Source organism: Pangasianodon hypophthalmus, chromosome 26 (assembly GCF_027358585.1).
Source record: "Pangasianodon hypophthalmus isolate fPanHyp1 chromosome 26, fPanHyp1.pri, whole genome shotgun sequence".
NCBI lineage: Eukaryota > Metazoa > Chordata > Actinopteri > Siluriformes > Pangasiidae > Pangasianodon > Pangasianodon hypophthalmus.
Genome location: NC_069735.1, coordinates 12833235 through 12858108, shown reverse-complemented (window position 1 = coordinate 12858108; position 24874 = coordinate 12833235). Strand labels below are relative to the sequence as shown.

The following is a 24874-nucleotide window of genomic DNA, read 5'->3' as shown; positions in this document are numbered from 1 at the left end:
GCTGTACTGTCGAATGTAATCAATGTTACCAAAGACGCAGGAACTGCGCTATTTCAAAACAGAAATCCATCATAGCCCTGAGTGCAAGTAGCCCATTTACTGAAGGGGAAAGGACGCAGGATGTGAAAAAGGCGTGAATTTGCCTCTGGTAGCAACGAAAAAAGCCAGCCAATAGAGAAAATGTAGGCGTGGCTGTGTTTTCTTTGCTGAGTAAAAAAAAAATTTGGAGCTGGTTATTTCTTAAGGAAAAAATGTTGTAGCTGGTTATTTCTTAAGGCCCCAGCATACTTCATGGTACAAAGACACCATTCAGCTGGCTGCCATGAACAATATGACGTATTCGTGCACAAACTCAGAGGAAGAAACTGTTACACTACCAAGCCTGTGACTGGTTGTTACAAATGAGGCGTACACACGCCGATTAATTCCAAAATGAGTGACTTTGAGGAATGGCAATGTTCTTCCTATAGTGGTGGAAATTATGAAATTTTAATAGAGCCACATTTAGTACTGGAGCACTTGTATGTGTTGAGTATGTGAGCTTATAAGCTCGCAAAATTGATTTTGTCTCAGCACAACTCTCATTAAGTATGCTTCACTGTTGCTTGCACATCTGACATATGCTAGGGGGAGTTTGTGGTAAAATCCTGTTTATTCTCTCTGCCTGCCAAACATTTTTGTTAACAATGTAGACACCTCTGTATTGATGGAAGACAAAATGCTGAACAAATGGTGCCAATGCTGGCAGGTATGCCAGTTTTCGAGCACCTAGAAGAAAATGATTGTGTGTGCATCACTGTTTTGGGCCCAAATTAATTATCAATAATGTCAATAACCATGTATGCACCATGTGACATGGTTTCAAACATCTGCGCCAATTTCATCGTTACACACATACTGTCCCCTGTTCAGCACAGATGTTAGACCTATAATGTGAGAACTATTGAGTAATCACAGCACTACTCTCCTCTCCAGAGAGAGTGCTATAAACCATTTCCACCCCATGGCCTCAATGCACTGTCAATGCGTGCTGATTCATTCGAACATGCATTCCCCATGGGTGGCTTTTGAAGTGTTCGTATAGAAGCTGGCTTTAATGAAAACTCCAAAACCACCCCAGTTTTTGCGAGCTTTTGGAACATTTTCAACAAGACGAGAACCATGTGATACCACGGCGATTAACACCAATGCAACCGATTTTGTTGCAATGTCATTACTTTGAACGGATAGCTAGGCTGCTATGCTTGATAAATATGTGATAAATGGGGATTTGTGCCATAAAGATGTTAAGCAGAAGGAAATCATTCTTGAAAATGTCTCTGGCGGGATTGGCCTGTCGTGAAGCGCCTTGTCAGGGAGGCTCATGGGAAGGTGCCGGGAGGGGGGAGGAAATATCGCTTCCTTTTCAGGCCCAAAGAGCGCAAACTATTTTGATGTATATTTCATCTGCTCCCAATTTTTCATCCAGAGAACATCTATTCTCACTCTCTCCCTCTCTTTCTTTGCAAATCCCCCCCCCCCCACCCCCCCCCACCCCCCCCACCCCCCCCCCCCCCCGCTTTCTCTGGAGCATCATAAACATGTTTGAACCAGTCAAGCCCTCTCTCTCTCTCTCTCTCTCTCTCTCTCGCAGCACTCATAAATCCAGGCGTATGGTTTGACACCTCACTGAGAAGAGAAGAGAGGACTGCACACTCCCAGCTGTACCATTCCTCTCTCTAATGCACTCTCGGCTCACTCTGGAGCGCTGTGAGGTGCATCTGTTTAAAATCATTCTCCATTTTAGCCCAATTAATCATATCCACACTTAGGCCTTACATTCAAATAACATGTTAGAAGTGCTGCTGTCAGATTGAAACCCAATGTGCCAAGATGATGATTTGTATAGAGATTAGTAATGTACTTCCCTATCAGTTTTCCTATAATAAGACGAGACCCTTGTGTTTTAAATTACATTTCTATGGGAATTATGGAAATTCGGAGGTAGCAGTCTCCGAGTTTGACTCACACCCTTTCTGTGCAAATCAAAAGTTGTTTTCGCTTAGCACTTTTTGAGACACTCCCTCGGAGATCCGAGTCAGATAGGTTTCGCTCAGCCATAAAACATGGTGTATAGCAGAAACATGGGCAATAAATAAATCAGAATATCAGTCCATGCTCAACACACACACACACACACACCCCAGGCGCTCCATATGGAAGCCATACGATCCACTCGAGCCATGTGTAATATCCATCATAAGACCATATCCATCATGTGTTGAAGGCATTTGATTGCATCTGTGCTGTTATTGCATTATATCGTTACGTTGAGGATTTTCTGATCGCGTGTAGCCTGGCCACTCTCACAGTTGGGTGGAAACAATAGACTGATTTCAACCAGTGTATAGAGTGACACATGCACACACTTGCAGCACACACAAACCTCTGGAGAAATCCTAGGTATATTGTTAAAGCTCAGGGCTTTAAGAAAGAAATGCATACGGATGTAAACACACATGCACACATGAACCCTAATGAAAAGGAGCCACAGGCTTGCCTAGTGATGCCCCAGGTGTGTGTAGTTGCAGACATGCACATACGCACACACACACACACACACTTGTACGTGTCCCAGGAGATTTGCCACTGCTTTGTTTGCACACACACACAGAAAGACTCTGCAAATAGAAACCAGGAGAATGAGCAGGCTCTAACAGAGCACTTCTCCCTCGTGTGTGTATGTGTGTGTGTAACCCAAGTGAGATCATTATATAGAGAACAGATAGCGCAGTGTGTTAGCCATGATGGGATTTTAGTTTGGCTGGGAATGACGGCTTGCTTTTATCGCAAAAGAATGCAGTATCTCTGTGTGCCAATTCCAAACTCTGTTCTGATGGATTATGGATTCCAGGTGTAAGGAAATTTTTATAGACGTTAGTCAAGTGAAAGCATTTCAGTTCATCGCTTATATCAATTTCAATAAAAAGCAATAATATCTGCTGAGGGACAATACAGATAGGGTGTGGGGAATTTTTTTTAATAATAAAAAATATGTACAGTACACTTTTAAATCCATGGGAATTTACAAATCTATTTTATACAAAACTCCTTGCGAGGATGTTTATGATGGGAAGAATACACAATACATTCTCTCTCTTTCTCTCTCACACACACAGAGACACACACGCACCAAATATTACACAGTTGTAGCAAATACAAATACAAATAAATAAGGACGTACTATATACAAGAATTACACAACAGATAAAATCCCACAGCATGAGAAGCACACGGAAAACAACACACTCTTTTGTGTGCTTTAGGGGTGTTACGGTTTGGAATTTGCATGATATGATAACCGAGGCAAAAAAATATCACAGTTATCATGGTGATAATCAACCATTTTAACAAAACACAAGCCAGGGATGAAAATGAAAGGGAATATTTGTATAAATGTCTCAAATATCTGTATTTATCACATTGTCATTATAAGATGAAAGAGAATGGCTGCAAGGAAAAGTGGCGCACTGAGCCAAAAAAGTATTAAATTTTAATCAGTATGTGGAAAAATATACATTGTGACTAACTGTGAAACCGTAACAACCCTATTGCACTTACAAGGAACTCACACAGAATTGAAAATCAGCACAGCGAATATGAATCGCAATTTGTATAACTGTAATTTGACACATAGTAAAGGTGCATGCCCACAAATCAGGAAGTTATGATGGGGGAACTATACATGCAGTCGCACACCACTTCACGAGTCCACTTCATTTATGGGTCAAAGCAAAACTTCTCACTACATGCAACACTGGACTTGCAGACACTTTTTTTAAACACAGGTTATGCTGAGGTGAAGGTTAACAGTCAGTCTGCTTTGTCGGTTAAGTGCCATTGAAAGAAAGGGAATATCAAGGGATAATTTTTCAAAAAAAAAAAAAAAACAATGCAAAACTCACTCAGGTTATAGTTGCATATCCATTTATGATCATTACTTTACAATTTTTTTTCAGTTGCTGTGTTTTGTTTTTACCACTATCCTTTCCTTTTCTTCTGGCTCTCTGGTGGATGGAAATCCTTCGTCGAGAACGTCTGGGATCAAGTAATCGCTTTCATAATTTCCTTCTCCTAACTCTCCCAGAGCCAGATGTTTTCTCAGGGTTCTGATCCTCTCAGTGAATGATCTGTTCAATGTTCTTTGGTTCTTTCTGTTCTGTGTGTTCCTGAGGAGCTGGGTTTGGGGGAGTTTAAGATGGTATGTTCCAGTGTGAGCTTCAGTGCTGTTCTATGACTGACCTCAAATGGTGCTTTTTCACCTTGGGTTCTACAGATATGGACAAAACAGTGCGGGCGTTCAGTTAATTGAGGAGAAGAAAAAAAAAAACACATCTGTGCACAGAGTTTCTCTTGACATTAGAGGGCTGAGCTATTTAACTATTCAATTCCTTTTTGATGAACTTCATCTTCTCTGTCCCAGTGGCAATGCCAATGATATGAAGACTTCTGATTTAAAGAACCGTTTCAGATACTGCTATTAAAACAACTTGTTAAGCAAGAAGCCCTTCATTTCACACAACCACAGACCGTCACAGTATAGAAATAACCTGACAAAGAAATCAGAGTTTAAATGAGGTCCTTACTGTAGTGTAGGACAGGCCTGGCATGGCCTGGAGTCTGGAAAGTTCTGAATGTTGTCGGGCCCTGACCTCCAGCGGTGATCACTCCCACCTCCAGCCTGTAGAGAGATGCCAGCTGCAAGCCAGAGACAACTAGTTCTTTTCTTTCCTAGAGAAAAAAACACAAGGAGATTGTGGACAGAGTGTAAATACAGAACATCTGAAATATCCAAGGCTGACTGGAGTCAATATTTTCTGCTGGTGCAGCTTAACTGGCGCAAGTAGGACATTTGCTTGCAAACATTCCATTAAGAGTCTTTTGAAACATGGCAACAAGCATTACTTCCTGGACGTGACTGGCATGTGTGAAAAAGCAAAGTGAGGCAATGCAAATTGTACACTCTGGCACTGTGAGATACATACTGTATGCATGCTCTCATCAAACAAACTAATGCTGCTTTCCCACCAGCCTAGCTTTTTATCTAGATTTTTATTAATCAATAATAATGATTAAATAAAGATTGGCTTAACGCTGGCGAGGAGTAGGATGTCTGTCTACGCTGTAGCATTTTAGGCAGAAAATCAAGACAATTTGAGCTTCTTATGTGACTTAACTGTATGCAGCCACAGTTAACAAGGGATGTCACATTGAGCACACTGCAATTTTTGAATATTGGTAGTCAAATATTTTCAACATATTGTATCTCCTTACATTTGCTCACTAACAAAACATTTTTTTCAGCACCATTATATCCTCTATGTTTGTTTCCCTTGCTTGTCCCCTGAGATGTGACCTGACTGGTTGAGAGCTAAAAACCATTTGTCACTTGGCCCTTCTCTAAAAAGTTGAACTTTTTCAACTTTAGATGCTCCACTGTGCCCAAATAAATGCAGACGGCAGCACTTTTTAAAAGCGACCACAGTCTGCCTGCATTGTTGTCGCTTCCCATAGGAATACATGTAAAACGTGCGCTGGTGGTTGAGAAAAAAAGGCCAAGTGTGAAAGCAGCCTAAAGCAGTCTCAGACCTCCTGAATCAATAGAAACAAAGTGTTTCATGCTACAACCATCTTGTAAAAATACATGGCTATGCAGTGCTGGGAGTTTAACAAGCAGCCCAGGTTTTTGTAAAAGCCTCTGTATATGACAGAGACAGTGGGACAAAACCCATTTGGCGGCAAAGTGAGGAAGGAGTAAAGTAGAGCTGGATTACGGACTCACAGGAGGGAGGATCTGGGACTGAGAGATGAGGCTGTTGGCCTGGTTGGTGCTGCGTCTCTCAGCTGTGACGTCCGCCCAGGTGACTTGGTAACCTGTGACCTGCTGAGGGGGTTGGGTTACAGCTACCACCCATGAGAACAAAGCTGTCACATTGCTGTCATGCACCGAAAAGACTGCAGTGAGGTTCTCTGTCCTCGCCTGGACTTTTGCAGGCGCAACTGAAAAGAGAAAAACAATTACAGTGGACAGAAAAGACAAAGCATCTGAATGTGCACTGAATCATTTACCTAAAAGTTCAGAAAATTTGTCTTATTCATGTCGTGTAAGTATCTAGTAATGGTGACTAACCAGGATCTCCAGGGCAGGTAATGGGTTTAGAGCTCTTCCCTTGAATGGCTGCACATGGTGGGGTGGAGAAGGTGGTGCTCTCTGCCTGTGCTCGGCTCTTGGACCCAACAGCCTGGATGATCACTTTATACTTGCAGGAAAACTGCAGACCAGGTAAGCTGGCGTAATTCTCCTACACAGTACAACAAATAAAGGATTCACCAAACTTAACCCAAAACATGCAGTAAATCACAGTACAGTTTATGTCTAGCTTGACATGCTTAAGTCTGTCTTGACTTAAAAAATGATTGTAGCCAATATTCACATTTACATGAAGACCTATGTTCTAATTTTGTAATTCGAGACTACTACTTTCCGTTATAAATGTTTTTTATTCAGTTTGCAAAATGGAGCTCTTTGTGATTGATGCAGGTGAGATTTCCCCTTCAGTGTTTTTCATCAGCAGTGATCAATTGTTGTTTCCTGGAGTAATTTGTCTTGTAGTTGAATTTCTGTCAGGTAAAACCCCCCATACCTGTGAATTCATGTGAGGTAAGACAAATTGAGATGCTACCTGTGTAATGAGCTTCTCTTGGAGTCTGGTTCCATTATGAGAACAAAACTCTGGGAACCACTGCACACGGTAACGGCTCACATTCGGGTCTGATGAAGAAAAGACAGTGGCTTTAGCCTTGACGAGAAGTAAAATTGTACTTGACTAAACCAAATACAGAACATATGTATCATACATACTGAATCTACAATGTGTGTCAGTTTTTTGTAGTATCACTGCAGCCATCTTGGTAATATACCAAAGTGATAAGACTTCACAAATCTGCTGGAATCTGTTTCTCATCCATTAGAAAGATCATGACTGGATTTGAATTGTGGACAATTTCGCAATTTTATATAAAAATGATTTATGAACTCTGTCTTTGGATCAGTATCCAATGCAGGCGCTTTTTACTACATGAAAGAATGAGATTAAAAAGAAATCATTCACTAACCGTCACTATTTCTTCCCACAGTAAGTAAAAACAGTCATGTTAGCACAAGATAAAGAGGACAATGATTTAAATAGACTTCTGTACCAAGTGGAGATGCCGCCATTGTTCTGCCTTTAATCCTGATCCTTACCTTTATGATAAGCAGTTTGTTTACACAAAGGCAGATCTATGCTTTGAGGTAGCGGCCTTTTCAAAAATGGTGCAGGGTTTTTCCCCTATAGACCAGGACTGATGAAAGACATGATCCATCACTTTCCTCTTACCTCGTTTCTTCCAGTAGACTCGAACCTGGAGTTGTCCGTCCTGGTAGAACGGTGTACCCACATCCAGAATGTCTGACTGACCTTTCTGAAGCACAGGGCTGGCTGTGGGTTCTGATATTAAAAGTAGAAAATTACTGTGTTAAATATAATGAATATAGTCCACATTTAAGGTAAGTTTTACGATTTAAATTTAAGGGAGATTAAAACACATTGGCAAAAAAAGTCTTTCTTTTTCGTTATTCACCTTGTTACAAAGAGTATATTTTATGAAAGACTGTGTATCAGCAAAGAAAACCACATCCACAAGGACTACATGAGAGGTGCCAACATTGCTAACAAGAAAATCCAAGGAGTCAGAGAGAAAAAGCAGAATTTTACCGCAAAACCCATAGTGTATGCTGGTGAACGAGAAGGCTATGTTTTTTCAGATGTGCACCAAGCAACAGTAAGAAAAAAACAGCTTCTCCATTTTATTGTACCAACCAAAGAAGCCACTTGATTTCTACTGGCACGCAAGACAGAGGCTTGTGACTTCACGGGTCAAATTTCTCCAATATATACTCTGCACGAAGCAAAAGTAAATGCTACCAGAAGTAAATGTCATTTTTTATACCAGGCAAATTTTACTTGCGTTCAGTCTGACTGTTGCTTTACCTTAAAAGGCAGAAAAGCGCAATTTTCCGATGTTTCCCAAATTCACAAGGGGTAAAAAATTGTAAATGCTACAAATGTTGGCACCTCTTCTAATATCTGCACTTAGCAAGCCATAATGTCATCTATCATTCTTGAGATAAGTGTCTAAGTGAGTTGCGTACCGGTTTTTGCTTGCTGTGTTGAGAAACGCAGGATAGCCTTGGAGCTCTTTAGAGGAAGCTGTTCCCAATATGACACGGACTGGAGCTCCACTGTGTAAGTCCTGTCCTCCCTCAACCCATCCAGCTCAACTGATTCAGAATCCTGCACACACATATACACACACACACACCGAATCTGAGTTGCTGAGATGGGAACAGTGCTACAGGACAGAATGATCAGCCTTCTTAGGATGAACCATTATTATACACCCTGGCTAAATACACAGTGTATTGAATTCTGCAAGGTTAGTAGGCTTGTACAGAAGTATATATTTAAAAATAAAAGGTAAATAAGGTTAAAAACTACATTTAGATCACTGATGAGTATTTTATATGGCAGTATGATGTAATTCCATATTTGTATGTGGTATTCGGTATGGCCTTGGTAAACCTAATTGCATCATTTTCCTTTTGTAATAGAAGCCTCAAATACAGCGCGGGAGGTTCCCTATTAAACCACCGTTTTGATGTGTCCCAGTTCATCCAGTGGATATTAAAAAAATTTTGTTTAACAAGAAAATGTCAACAATCCCCCCTCAACCCTTCTTTAAAAAATGAAGCATGTACATTAAACACAAACATTGCTGCTGCCATCGCCAAAATTGCTGGGGGAGGGAAAAAAACAAACTCCTTGAAAATGATCTCACTCAAAGGAAAACAATTTGGTTGTTATTAAGAGATTTCCCACTCTCAAACGCAATGAGAATTGATATGCTGTTTTTGGCCTTATGCCGGACAGACTCGTGAAGTGCGGCCTTTAGCCAGTGGGTTTCATGCAATGTGATACCATCCTGGCACTCAATTTAAGGCTTTGCATGATCAAAGGCAAACTCACGAGTTGTTTATATTACGCCTCTTTGCACTGTTATACTTCATTTGTTGTGGCTCGTTGAATGAAAAAGAAAAATGGGGGGTTGTGGATCGTCTGGCTTCAAGCTAAGGGGATGGATTTAGGGAATAGAGAGAAAGAGGATGAACCGAAAATGAGAATGGAAGAAAGGTGAGTAGGAATTACCCCACTGATGGTCATTCTCCTCTTGAGTTTGGATGGCATTGTGTACCCTCCTTCACTGACCATCAAGTTCCAGGATAGCTTGTAGTGGTGCACTGGGACATCTGGGTCTGCTGGAGACACCCAGCTCACATGCACCGATACCGACCTGTCCGATCCAAAGGTCATGTGACTGACCTGTAGGTCAGAAGGCGCTGGGGGTGGGGGTGGATCTGTGAGGGTCAAATGACAACATGGTTAGTTATGAGAGGGAGAGTAATGTTCCCTCTGAAACTCTTCCTCCCTGAGAGTGTTCTTCACAAGAACTGTATGCATTATATAATTTGTCTAAATATATACCATGTTATTCAACCATAATCTATATCTACTGCATCTGTTTACTCCAAACTCACTTATCATGGAAGTCTAAGCGCACTTTTAAGCATATTTGCATGTAGTAATCATCCTTTCAACACACTGCCTTTACTCTTCTACACCTTTATAATGTAATGTAATGCCTTTGTAATGACTCATAATTCTACAGTCTGGTATCACTAGAAGAGAATGGGTTTCTTCTCTAAGTCTGGTTGCTCTCCTTCCTCATATTGTCTCAGGGAGTTTTTCCTCATTTTGACTTGCTCATTAGGGATCTAAATCTACACCCAGATTTCTGTAAAGCTGCACTGTAACAATGTCTATTGTTAAAAGCGCTATACAAATAAACATCTCTGTGTGATTACTCACACTGTGTAAGAAACGGAAATGACTTTCTACTGAATTGCTCCAGCATTAAGAAGTTGGGAAAAAAACTCTTTCTTTCATGTCTGTCGTACCCTAAGAGCATTACTCATACTGTATAAAAGCTGTAGATTTGAGTTCGTGTAACACGGCCATGGATTTTTTACATCTATTGACAAAATTCAACACCTGCCCTTAAATTTCAATTATAATTTCTAGTTTTGAGTGAACTGGTTTTCAGTTATTTTGTCAGATCAGGAAAAGGTTCTGGTCAGTGGTAACTGCACATGTGGTGGACAGAGATTAGGTTAAAAAAGCATACGACTATTCCTTTAACTTCTTTTGATTCAACTTGCTTTACCTTTGGAGGATCTGAAGTGTCTGCTGGGGGTGGTGTATCCTCTTGTTCCATGTACGTTGACTGCTGCTACTCTGAACTGGTACCAGCGACCTGGACGAATATCAGCCAGCCACACACGCTCCTCTGAGGTCTACATCAAAAACACAGGATTCAGTACAACAGACAGAAGGTACAGCATGACGGTTGATTTGTGATGAAAAAAAAACAAGAATGACTGACTTATTTCAAGGAAGAAAGAATGGATCAATCAATGAATAGATGGCTGGATGAAAGGATAGTGGATCTACATGTTCAGCCACACTGAAAACATGTACCAAAACATATCTTTCCAGGTGTGGAGCTATATAATACATCTTTCACATGGGAATGTAAATGTCGTGGCTTTAAACGTCATTTAAAGTACACAACTGAGTCTTAAGGACCACCGTTGTACCTTTGAGGCTACGTTTACACTGTACTTTTGCTGGATTCAAAGAATTTGCTAGAATAGACAGAATCCCCAACATAATAGTCGGTGAGTGCTCAGCTCAAAGGATGGATGGTGGAAAAAAAAACTTATTTGCTCCTTCAAATCTAACCACCATTAGCATGTTCCTATCTGTCCATGGCTCACAGGAACATACAAATACACACACACCTGTGCTACCACTTCCCACTCAGTTGCGCCATCCTCGCTAGGGTGGATGCCATAGTTCCAGCGCCTCTGCAGCACATTCAGCACTGGCTCAGCCGAGACATTGAACTTGGAGGACCAGCGCACCTCTAACACGCCAGATGGCATCTCCTCAAACACTAGCTCCTTCCTGGGCTTCAGTGGAGCACCTGGTCAGCAAGGAATATTAACATCAGTTCATTATCATGTTAATAAAGCCTTTTATAAGATGAACTTATATGAAAACACTAAACTGTGCAGTTCTGTGGGCTTCCTTGAGTGGATTTAAAAGAACTGGCAATGTAATGGGTTAGACTAAGTAAGGAATTAAACATGATGGGATGTGCTTTTATAGGAAAACAATCAATGACAAGGTGGTGTGATGGTGTACCTGACATTGATTATTGTCCAATAACAGCATGCTCTGAAGTGCTTTATTACTCTTTATACCACTTTTATATAAACAAACACACACTGAACTTTTTAATCAGTTTATTTTGACATAACATTTATTATACAAAACAAGTTAGTTCCTTATATGTTTATGACTATGCGCAGCCCTTCCCTTTCTAGTCTCTCCTTTGTTCTGTCTCTAAGTTAATAAAATAAAATAAAAAAAATGCAGTTTGTCACGATACCGCAAAACCACAAAGCCCTCCGTGCTACACACCTCCATGTGTTGGTAAATTTTAGTTACAGCTTTCCCTCTGACTGTTACAAAGCACTGACACTAGAGACTCTTTCCAAAAAATATTAAATAAACATCTTCTCAAAGAAACTGTACCATATCATCATATTTGATTAAAAAAATCAGTTAATGGAGCATCCACCATACATGTCCCGTGTAATTTGGTACTATATAAATGATATTGTATTTTAATAAGCACATAAAACTGTGAATTGCCTTGCAGCCGGACCTCTTCATATTTTTGAATAAAGGATGAAGAGTCGTTACATTGTGTCAGTGCATTTACTTTCCTTTATGTTGTTTTTTCACTAGTGCCAAGCAGAAATCCAGGTTTTTAAACCATGGCTTGGCAAAAGCAGGAGTGAGGGGAGGTGTTTGGGCACCTCCTGGAGCAGCACCATCTAATTATTTATATATAGCACAAGGTTGCATTTGAGGAATATGTGGAGAATGACATTACTGGATTGACTTTGTCGTGTTATACCTCTGTAGAGGTTTCTGGGCGGTTGGCATGTGTGCCCACAGCCATTGGCGCAGCACTTCTTGTGTCCCGGGCACTCATTGTCCTCCTCACAGCTCTCCACACAGGCGGCTGCGAATCCGCTGGCTCGTTCTGGAGCCGGACATTCGCCCTGTTTCAGCACCATTACAGAGCGTAGGAACTCACAGCTCGTCACACACTCACCATGACGCTTGGCAAACACGCGCTGGGACAAAGAGGACACAGGAAACTGCATCAGCACAATCACATACATTTGCTTTTAACATGCAGCACTGGTGACCTTTTATTTGGCAATTAAAGCAGGAAGAAATATTACAGCATTCATATCCAGGAACATCTCTATTTAGCCATTTATGCAAAATCGTGGCCAGTAAAAATAGTTTCATTTATGATTTATGAGAATTGGTGTCAAAGAAATGGGCAAACCTTCATAGCTGGAAATGGATGATTACTAAATTTGACATATTATATCATTACATCATTCTAGGAAAAAAATGTTGAACCTTGTATTTGTTACTGGCTATTTGTATGTTCAACGTGCCATGCATTTATAAGTAGCCCGAGCACTGAATTATTAAGCAAGCACAGTGTGTATGGTACTCATAGCGTTCTATCTTTTTGGCAGTAAATCTATGGCCAGAGTCGAACTAGTAGTGCATGTGTTATTAATATATAAAACAGTCAAACTGGATGAAGTCGTTGGCACGGATGCAGATCTCAAGATGTTTGAAAATCCCATTGTTCTTGTGATTTTATGAATCATGTAACAGGAAAGGAGAAACACTACTTAGCCAAAAATCATTTCGTATTATACAAGAAAGTCACACACACATATTTAGAACAATTACAGGATACACAATATCAACTGAACTCTGTATGAAAGAAAAAAAAAAGTTGGAGTTTAATAAAAGGAAGTTAATTTAGGGTATTATTATTGTCTGCTAATATGGGAGCCAAGTCTATCAGAAAGAACAATAGACAATCAGCAGTATTTAGATAACCAGAGCACCAGTGTCAGCTGTTCTGAATCAGAGAGCGATTTTATTATGCTTACTAAGTGTAGACTAAGAGCAACCTTTGAAAATGTGAGGAATTCTGCAGCCAGTACCTCGCATGGCTCTCGACAGGATCCGTCCCTCTGTTCCCAAGATTCTTTGCACGGCTCCAGGCACTGCGCACAGACAGGAGAGAGTCAGATTTGTCTACCACCAGAAGTTTTTATAGAAAAGCCACCCATTAAACTGGCAAAACATTGTGGCACTGTTGTTTGTCTATAAACTGTTTAGTCCTGATTTGCTTTCTGTTCCTCTCTGAGGTGACACAAAAGAAAGAAAATCCTGCACTTGAGCCCTCAGCAACATTTGACATTTACATTTAGCAATGCAAATGTACTCTTTATTCTTGTCCCAGTAATACGCCTTGACATTCTGCTTTCTCTCTCTCTCCTCTCTTGGCCTCATCTCTGGTGTCCTCTATCCAGTCACCCCAAGAGGAACACTTCTCCTCCTGCATGAGTGAGCAGGGGTCTACGCGCCTCGGGGGAATTCGCATTTCCAATTTCATGCTGTATTAATGAGACATGCCGGTCACTTTGCCATAACACTGTGCTTAAAGGGAGAGCGAAAATAGCAGGGATGCACAATTAATCATGTTTTTAATTCTGAACACAAGATCTCTTATTTAATTAAGCAATATGGTTTATGCTGATTGGAGCTTCACATTCATGCTTTAACAGTCAATTTGTTTGCACACTGTGGGAACACATTTAAAATATTAACCATTCTCCACGTAACCATAAAACCTAATATATTTATTATTTAAAACATTAACCATTAGTCATTTAACTTTAAAACTTTATAGAATTATTATTTAAAAATATTAACCATTAGCTGTTTAACTGCTTTATCCAATTTGCTATTTCTATTTATTTTATTATGAATTTATTCTTACTTTTTAGAATTATTTATTCTTAGAATTTCTATTACATTTTTATTTTCTCTATTTTCTGCTTCTTCTCTTACACACTCCGATATTTGCCTTTTTTAAAGCACTTTGAGCTGCACTTTAATGTGTGAAAGGTGATATATAAATTCAGGTCCTTATTAAGTACAACCGAGGCTGTTTTGACTCATCTGTGATCACTTGCCTATGTATACCCATATGCATGTGTACATATGCTTAAGCGTGTGTGACTGCTCAGAGGACTATCTGGGGCCAAACTTTTTCCAAATGAGAATGGGAAAAGCCGTTTATATCTGAGAGCAGACATTTAAAAGAGCGCGTGAGCAGGTTGTCGGAAACTATGAATAATGGCAATGAGGCTAAGGGATACTGAGAGCGAGCAGGACTAGCCTGTTTTATAGAGCACATTGTGGCTAGGAACCTGCTGAAAAAGGCCCGAGGCGAGAGCACACTAATCACCCCAAACACCCTCAGCACGCTGGTGGAAGATCCTGCACCCTGCCTATTCCCATGTACACTCCCCTCATAAACATAAGTAGTGCTCTGGTAGCTATTTAAATGGGTTTAAATCATTATATCCATCACTGCCTGTAAAAGGCAGGTAAGTAGTCAGTTTTTTCCCCATTCAGTAACTGCTCATTTGGAGTTGACTATATTTCTACTACTTGGGTGATGATAACATAAAAGAGTACATAATGGAGTCTTACAAGTCAACTTAACAAGAGATCGATGTTCCTTGGTGGAAAAATCAGTAGCCTGGGACATGAAGATTTTGTAACCTGTTAGTTTTTAATTCATAGGTGTTTTTTGGACAAGAGGTTTCAGTAACCTGAAAAAATAAAAGATTTCATTTGGTGTGTATATTTAAATGTGATACACTTTATGGTGGCATGACGCACCTCACAAACATAACTCTCCAGTCACCTCACAGTTAAACTTGGAGGAAAAAAACAACAACACTAGCCAGACTCTTTTTATGAGTGATGTGAGGACAGAATACCACCGCCGCTCGCCAATGACTTGATGACTTTTTGACCAGGGCGCAAACACAGTGTGCTACTCGTTCATTTCCTTTAGTCTGTATTAATGCACTTATCTTGCAAACTACATGGCTATATGTTATTACATTACGCTACCACTTTTTAGCCTATTCAGTTAGATTTCCATGCAAAACATGAGTCTGGGCAGCACATTGGGGCATTCCCATTGGGGTGGACTAGCTAATGAATTTCTCATTTGTCCACTCCTGCAAGCATTACGAATCCTTAACCATCTAGCAACCATGGCATACACACTCAGTTTATTACTCTGTTCCTTGTGTGATCTGTCTTATCAAATTACCCTTGTTCACAGCCAAGCTGAGGACACTTAATCTCCAGGCTTTACACTATTCATATACCTCTCGCACAACAAACCACTGCCTTGATGGACCCTTGTATTCAGGAGTACATTCTAATCTGTCAGACTCTGAGCAGCGCAGCACTCGGTTAACTCAACAGCTCTCTGAACTTGAATATATCACCCTTATATGATGCATTCCACATTCGGTGGGGAAAACCACAGGACCTGGCTATTAATCACATGCACTTGAGCCAAGTCTGTGGCCCTGGAGGATTAAAACCACTGGCCCTGAAAAACATGGGAGTGCAGTGATCACCTTTCTAAAACCACCCTTCAGCTCGTGCCAAGCTTTCACGCGAGGCCCTTCTAATCCACTCGAATGATCCCGAAAGCGGCGTACCAGTATTATACCCCAGCGCCGGTTAGTTTTCCGCCCCATTTCAGGCACAAATCGAGCATTTCTTTCCAGGCTGCAAAATAAAGGTTATTTAAGAGCAGCAGACAGAGGGGAAAAAGGTCGCTCCAACAGCACGTTAATGATCTGGAGCCTTAAATAACTTTGCACCTGCGCTGTTCAGATACAACTCATCATGTAATTATCAATCCCATTATGAGATTACTTAGATATGTTGGTGCATCATCACACCTCTCCCTCTGAGACTGTAACGTTTCTTCTTTGACTGCTTCATACTTGACAGCCAAGTAGAGACTCTTGCTGTGATCCTACGACTTGCTTCTGGTCAAATGGGGCAAATTTGTTTTTTCTCTGTCGACTCCTGTGACATCAAGTTGCTCGTGTTGTCTTCTGCCTCACTTGCAAGTCACTTTGGATTAAAGTGAATGTAAAATGAGTACACAAATGTAAATGCAGGGTACTGGAAAAACTGTGCATCAAATTTATGCAGCCCAGGCACTCAGGACACATAGATGTCTGGGTTATTATAATTTTTTTGGAGGACAAGTAGGTTCAACAACCAGGAAAAGAAAGAAAAAACACTACTCCAACTAGGAAAACAGGGCTGGGCAGTACACTGGAGCTTTTACTTGCCCAGTGGGCTAGATAATGAATTTATGATTTGTCCACCCCTGATATATAATCTGCAGTTTAGCCAAGCGTGACTCTACAAGGCAAATCAGAGACACTTCTGGCTTGGGCAGTTGTTAGAACTGCGAGTTGCTGCAGGAACCAAACCGCATTAGCACTGTCCATGCATAATGCTAACTCTAGGTAAAGAGCAGGACATTCACTCCAGGGTTTGAGAACATGCCCAGGTAATGCCAAAGGACAGAGAGAGAGAGAGAGAGAGAGCCAGCATTTGTCAGTGGTTTCCATTTAAACAAACTGCATTTGCTTTAAAAAGTTTCTAGGCCAGCATTTGTGGGCCCTTTGCCATGTTTAGCTTTCCTGAGATTCTCATTCACTGAGTGGCCACAAATGAATGTGTGGACATAATCACAGCAGCTTAGAGTGTTCTCATGGTATATACTAATTATTCTGCTGACATTTAAATATAGCGTACTTAAAAGGTTGCAGAAGTGTAATGACATTCGGCGAAGTCCAGATTGACGACGGATTTTCTTTTACTGTTAATGACTCTACAGGCCGTTTAAATGGGCAAATCTCTGGACGCACAGGCTGCAGGCTAATCCCTTTGGAGTGCTGCTTAAGTGGTGCTTTGGAGCGGCCAGCTCAGTGATGAAAAGTGACATTTAACATTAGTTTTAGCGTTCGACATATGAGACAAATCGACATTTTGACATGGTGAGACTAGTTTGTGTTCTTTGGGTAGAAAATAAAAAGAGGCAATGGCTCCAGTGAACTGATATGATAGCACATGACTGCATAATGTGCATAATATACTGTAAGTGATCATTGGATTATGTTTATAGAATAAATAATAATAATAATGATAATAATAATAATTATTATTATTATTAATAATGGTGTTTATTTATTTCTTTTCTGGCTGCTAAATGATTGATTTTGTAAAGAACTTGGTGTTTATTTATTTATTAACAATATTATTGTTGTTGTCATTTATTATTTATTATTATCTATCATTATTAATTATTATTAATAGTTGTTGATTATTTCTGATTATTTTCGTGTTTTCTTTCTTTAAGTTCTAGCTACTAAATTATTGATTTTGTAAAGAACGTTGTGTTTATTTATTTATTTATTTAGTTAGTTAGTTAGTTAGTTAGTTAGTTAATCATTGATTCTTTATTTGTTTATTTATGTACTTATTTCTTTCTTTATTTTGTTTCCTGGTTATGAAGTGACTGACAGTCACCAGATGTAAATGACTTTGTGTTTGGATCTACATACTGCTCGCTTGTAAACACCTTGATGATTATTTGTATTCTGGACACAAAATTCAAAGGGCCATCAGGATGACAACACAGTAAACAGTGTAACGAGAACAAAGGCTGACTTTTTGCTTTGCAGAGCGCGCACAGCATGTCATGACAATGTTGCCAAGTCAAAAAGTCTTTAATCAAGCCGTCAGATGTGGAGACTCTGTTGTGGGATTCTGCTCTAAACAGAGTGATTGACATTCAGAGGCCAGGTACACCTGAACACAAGAAAGGTGGAAAAGATGAAGCTGTGAAGTGCCTCTGGAATATCATTATAACCCACTTGTGTTATACTGGGAAGCTGATCTTAAGCACGAAGCTTCCAGATAGAGACTCATAAATAAGTCTGGTTCAATCTTATGAATCAGTTGTGTTGTATTCACTTACTAATTACTCTCTAACTGCACATCCTAAGAGCAAACTGCTTCCTAATTAGCAAAAGAGACCCTTTAATTATCTAATTGAAGGAGATGCGTGAGGTAATAGTGCAATTAAGTCCAGTCGAATAGGTGCAGCGTGGCCTACTGGCAAAAGCTAACGCCGTTACTACTGACACACAGGCTTTTAAAACTCTATTTGTCGGAGCTTGATGGATCTCTAAACCAATAAGCGTCTGCTAGAATGAATAGAGAGGAATTAGTGGTGTTTAAAGTGAATTTGAGAAGTGACTCTCTGGAGAAGGCTCTGAAAATGTGTGGAACAGTCAGCCAAATGTTTTCATGGATGGAAGGAGAGAGGTCAAACCTCTGGCTGTACTGTGAGACTACTCGGGGGTGATGTGGGAAAACATGTGCGTCAACAGAGAAAAAAATCTCAAATGTCTCACCAGTGACAGTCTGTTTAGGCAGTCTGCTACGATCGAGAGGAGGGTGTGACTCCGTGACACATTCCTCCCCTGTTTATAGTGATCTTGACCCTAGATCAGCTGGTGAGACATTTGAGGGTTTTTTTGTTTGAGAACTGTATGTATGTGCACTAGATTCTGCTTAAATATATGCAAATGTATGTGTGAAATGGAGACATACGGAAAAAAATAACCTGACTTTGTACCATACATCAGAGAGATAGAGAGTGAGAGATGGTGCACCATATTTTAAACTGAGCAGCATAATAACGAGAATCAGGGGAAAAATCTGCAGGAGCAGCTTGTCAGCTTTATACCTCTCTGCTATAGTATAAAGCTGACAGATAACATACAGCCTGCTGGCATGAAACACTCCAGAACACGCTGTTATTGGAAAATAATCAACGACGGAGCAGTGTGATGTGGCCCAACACGATGCGGACAGACTGTTACCACCCCGAAACTGACTATCTTTCAATAACAGCAAGTCCTGAAGTGTTTTATTCCTCTTATACCACGGTCATTTTCCAACACTTAGAATGTTTATTTATTAAAGTACGACATGTCCTACTTTTTATCCATTTATAGTCCTGTTTAATGTGCTGGAATGTCTAGTAAACAAGTTATAACAATTATAACAGCTATGTTATAACACAGTCTCTCTTTTTTCTCTCTCTCAAAGAGAATAAGACAAAAAAACAGCTTGTCATGCAACCGAGAAACTGCGAAGGCCTCATGACTACTGAGTGTAGGAAAACTTTACAGCTTCACTTCTGACTGTTACTAAGCACTGACACTGGAGACTCCTTCCTTCCTAAAACGCAATAAAACTAACCATATAAACAATTACACACTAGGCCATGAGTAAGGGATTACTATGGAAACAATATCATATTAAAACAAGCATATTAATATGAACCTGTGATTTGCCTTTTAGCTGGAATCACTTTCAGAGCTGCTGTAATAGAAAATTAATCAGTACCATTCAACCAATCAGAATTGAGAATTCAACAGCACAAAACTACTGTTCTGCTGGCACTTTGTTAGCAAACCTATATATTGTGATGTATCTCATATATCATGGAAATGTCTTAGAGAATCGTGATATGTTTGTGATCGCCCACCCTTAATACCTGGAAGCTGTGTAATAAAAGCTGACGGTGTTTAATTATAGGCCAGCAGCAGATTTTTAGTATATGTAGCACTTTTGCACTGCAGTTTAAGAAAACAGACATAAAGGATTCGCACCAGAGCTCTCAGTTACATTTATAAATTTGATTTGATCTTAAAATGAATGTTAGATTTAGGAAGCCTGAAACTGATTTGAACTTTTAGCCAGCGGCAGAGGAAGAGCTGGAGTAAGATGCAAAAAATTTGTACTGAATATTCAATTCTCAATTAATAAATAGCTAAACAGCTAACAATGCATAAATGAATTGATTTGATTTTGCATAACAGCCAACATTGTGTTATCATTTCAAAATGTGGTATCAATATGTATAACATGATGTAACTACTGTTAAACTGTAAACCACTAATTATTAATAGTGGGCGGAAATATTGCATTAGTAAAAAGACATCATTTAAACATTTTTGCAGTCTGTATGTAGGATGTGCTTAAGAAACCTTATTTCATACTTGTGGACATTTTATAGATCTTTTGTCAAAAAAATATGAGTACATATTTTTGAGTATATATTTTAGGCATGTTTTTCAATCTCATTCATTTCACACTGATTAATTTTCCAGGAGCTTAGCCAATATATCACACATTCGTGTTAGGATTTAAAGCACCTAAGAATAATGGTCTGCACCAAGAACCGTCACAACGCTCTCAGTGTGATGTATGATGTCATTACAGGAGGCGGGTGAGCACACCGATGTTTTAAAATGACCGATCTGCGCTGGCTTTGTGTCAAGCAGCAACGTAATGCTGTGTAATTTTGACAAAAATTACCTTTGCACATTGCTTATGGCCTTGACACCAGCCCAGGGATCCATTACTCTGTAAAGAGAAGGAGAAAGGGATACAACTTGTTATAACTAAAAAATCTAGGAGAAAAAACACATTTAGATTTATGTGAAACACGGAACTACATCTGGGATTAGAGCTACTGTTAAACTGAGCAGGAGAAACAAAGAGGCTTTGTTAAATAAAAAAAGGCTGTTTGTTTATATGGTATGCATTTCCAATTCAAGTTATTGTGCATGTAAAAGTGTACAGTATAATAAAAAGTTGTTAGTTGCATGTACCACAACATGTCACCTGAGTAACCCTGACCTCAAATCGAACCTGACCCACATCCACTTCAAAGACAGTCACCTAGGAAACGTTTTGAATTGCTCAGAGCTCAGTCACCTAGGTGCATATGCTGTAAACCTCTCACAACCTCTTCTTATCACAGAGTCTGTTTGCATATGAAATCTCGTAATGGTCCTTAGCATGTCAGGAACTGTCACAAATTCAAGCTTCTTTAAGGAGCTTTTTTTTTACACTGCTCTTATGACGTTTCCAACAGAATGATTTCTTCAGCGTACGCTGAATACGTGATTAATGTAAAATGCACTACATGGATGATTTTATTCCTCATGCATCTTTAATCGGACCTGCCATGGGCAGAGCCAGACAAATCCTTTGTGACCAGTGAAGCAGGATCAATAGCCAAAGCCTCAGGCAGGAGCACGGCGTAGTTCATATGTGTTTGTTCCATAAGCGTCATCCAAACCTCTTCCATTGAATGCATGATATATGAAGTTAAACAAAGAAACTGCATTGAGATTTTATAACCTTTCCACACCGTAACATCATCTGAACATAGTTTCACCTGGGTTCTTTTCTATTTATGTAAATGCATAAAGTGATCAAACATGACAGGGTGTGCTGCTGTAGGAAAATAAACAACAGTGGTGCAATGCTGTTACAAGTTCATTCTTTTCCAATAACAGTACATCTTGAAATGTTTCATTCCTACAATATTCTTTTATTTAGTAATGAACACATACTTTTTTAAATCCATTTATATATACATTTTATAGTGTGGAATGTGAAACATGATGAGTTCCTGTTATTACTACCATTTCAGCATCTATAAACAGTTAATAATACAAAAAATAAAAATAAAAAAATAAATGTGTTCTGTCCTGAAGTGTAGAAAAACTTAAAGGAGCAGCTTTACCTCTGACATCTGAGTACTGACATTGGAGACTCCTTCCATAAATAAACATTTCCTTGCAGAAAATGTCACCATATCAATGATTATATGTTTTCCTTTGTTAAATAACAACATGGTTTTTAATGTTAATTATTACATGTGGATTATGTGAAGTGTCAGTTGTCAGTGAGCTCTTATTTTAGAAACAATAATGTATTTGAACAAGCACATTAATATAAACCTCTGATTTGTCCTGTCAGAGCTGCTGTTAAGAGAATAAATCAACCCCTTCTGACCAATCAGATTTGACAATTCAACAGCACTGTGGTATAATATAAAATCAGACAACTCATTTTTGGATCAGATCTCTAGACAGAGATTAAACTGGCTCAGCATAGGCAATAAACAGACCACCTTAAAAGCTTGCCTCATTTCCTTAATCTCTGATCAGCACGACCCTGGAAACCTTTGTGACCTTGACACGGCTCATCTAATAAACCCATTCAAATAAAATTTCATGGTCACACTTTCTATCTCCTATCTAAAAGGGAAATAATTGACAAAATAGCTCTCGTCAACCCGAGGGAGCTTTTCAGAAGTGGGTGCTGTAGACTGTGGTCAGTGGCAAATCAAAGGCATTCACTGAGGGATCTACAACGCAGATGGCCGTTCAAAGAACACTAGCTGTTGTTTGAAGAACAGTGGCCTTTCTTTTCACTTCCCCAATGAGCATCATGTCCGTTTTTGATAACGTTTCCTAGGTCACCGAACCAAACAGATAAGCTTGTGCGGTAAGCGACACCGATGTGATCGGCCTCTGCTGAGCACGTTCTCACACAGGATGGTTCAGACAGGATGACATCACGGGTGCTCGCTTCTGGATAAACGTCTCTTGGCTTCAAGAAGATTTTTTTTTCTTTGAGTATTTGGAAACACAACATGGGATTGCCTTCATTGGCTCTGGGCCAACTTCCTAACACAAAGATTAAAGGATAGAGCTACTATATATACATTATAGTATGGATTTGTAGAATGAATGGAAAAGATTGCATACACAGTTTTTCTCGCAGTGTTGAATCACGCCAGCTTGTACAGACTCTGAGGCACAGCTTTCTCAAAAGGGCATGCTAAATGAGTCTGGCTGCTCTTTAGTGGGGCAGCTGCTGTTCATTGAAAACGACATAATTCATGATTATGCTGCAGAAGAATGATGAGTACAGGAATAATCGCAATAACAAAGCAAGTATACAAACACACACATCCATATTGTACATGGATGCTCAGACACACTGGCACAAGCTCAGGTCCCCAGTTCGATCCTGAGCTCAGTTCACTGTTTGTGTACATTTTTGCATGTTCTCCCTATGTCCCTGTGGGTTTCATCTGGGTTCTCTTGTTTCCTCCTCCCTCCCAAAACACGCCAGTACGTCAATAGGCTACTCTAAATTAAGTGTGTCAACGTCAGTGTGTGTATGGTGCCCTGTAATGGACTGGCGTCCCATCCAGAATGAATTCCTGCCTCACTCCCGGTATTCCCGGGTTAGGCTCCGGAGCCACAGTCACCCTGTCCGGGATGAAGCGCTCTCTGTAGATGAGTGAATGAAAGACGAAAACTACACAGAGAAACAAGTAACCAAGTAATACATCCAAGCTTTCAGACCAAAAAAAACCCAAAATTTGTTATATAAATAAAGAAATGATATAAAAATCATAAGTTTGGCATCATGCCAACTTTATAGTAAAGTTATTCAGTTATTTGCCTGTTTGACAGGAAGAAAAACTACCTTTCCTCCTACCTTTATCTTTTATAGATTTATTATGTAAACTATGTACCTTTAACATGTATCTTTTGCATCTTTAATATGAATCTTTCACAATTTTTGAGCAAAGCTTTAAAGGTATACTAGCATATATGCACCTTTCTAGGTGTACGCTTGAACAAAGTGACAAGGAAAGGTTATTTTAGTATAAATATTTTATTTAACATATTTAATTTATTCCTTTTATGGCAGTGTAAATGTATGTAAGTGATTTGTGATATTTTAGGAATCTTTGTCTATTGGTGGATACAAAACCAAACCTATATCTCTCTTTGGCTACAACAACAACAATAACAACAACAGGCTGACAGCGGCTAGTTTAAACTCTTTAAAAACAGTTTTCGCTTTATTTTTGACCTTTACAGACCTATAAGAGACCTCTAGAGTTTTATTTATTCTTTTTCTTCTTCTTTTTTTAAATATATATGTCTTTGTCGAGGAAAAGAGAAGCTTTCACTACAGGCTTTTACCTGAAAGTGGGTCGGCGCGTGAGCGATGCGCGCGCTGTGAAGGCTGAGGCACCTGGCGGCGCACCTTGCGCGAAAAATGCCGCTAAGAGCCGAGGACGAGTCCTGTTTCCTCCCCAGGGCAACTCCGCAAATCAGCGCCAAAATAATCCGAACCGGGACAGCAGCACCCATCACGAGCATCTCTGAGGGGGGAAAAAAAAGGCTGCTCTTTCGCTCAAAATCTGTACGCACACTACGAACGAGAAAGTGGATTTGCGCGAGAGCGACGGACGAAGCGAGACTAAAAAACTTCAATCAGACAGCAAGGGGCGGAGTCGAAAGGAGGAACACTGACAGGCGATTGGCGGAGACGCGCACTGGGGAGACGCGCGCGCTCTCAGGTGCCGCTTGTATTTGCCTGGCAAATCTCGCGGAAAACAAGCTAGTGCGCGCGCAGGACCTGATCAGGCGCTTTCCACACGAAAGTTACTATACAAACATATGAAATGAAGCAAGACTGCATATATGGTATTGACTTTTGTAGGTTGCATCATTTTTTTAATAGATTGGAATGTATTTATATAGTAGTTCTAAGGTTTTAGTATTATTTCTGACATACTGCAATATGTCAGTGCCCAGGTCTCCTATCCTAGTCCTGGAGTACGCCCTGTCCTGCACATTTTAGTGTTTCCGCTGCTTTAACACACCAACTTCAACTCAGTTAGCTGATTAACTGGATCAGGT

General features: G+C 39.9%; 1 protein-coding gene across 1 annotated transcript; it reads right to left on the bottom strand.

Annotated features, from left to right (window-relative positions):
* Positions 1–2998: 2998 nt before the first annotated feature.
* On the bottom strand, positions 2999–24470 carry anos1a (anosmin 1a). The gene is made up of 14 exons (XM_026931652.3): positions 24152–24470; positions 20667–20714; positions 13313–13375; positions 12187–12409; positions 11000–11184; positions 10363–10492; positions 9288–9496; positions 8234–8375; positions 7419–7529; positions 6723–6811; positions 6170–6341; positions 5822–6039; positions 4626–4770; positions 2999–4309 (listed from the first exon to the last, which is right to left on the bottom strand). Exons 1-14 carry the CDS (start codon positions 24329–24331, stop codon positions 4260–4262), a joined length of 1965 nt encoding a protein of 654 aa, XP_026787453.3. The 5' UTR covers positions 24332–24470; the 3' UTR covers positions 2999–4259.
* Between the last annotated feature and the right edge of the window lie 404 nt (positions 24471–24874).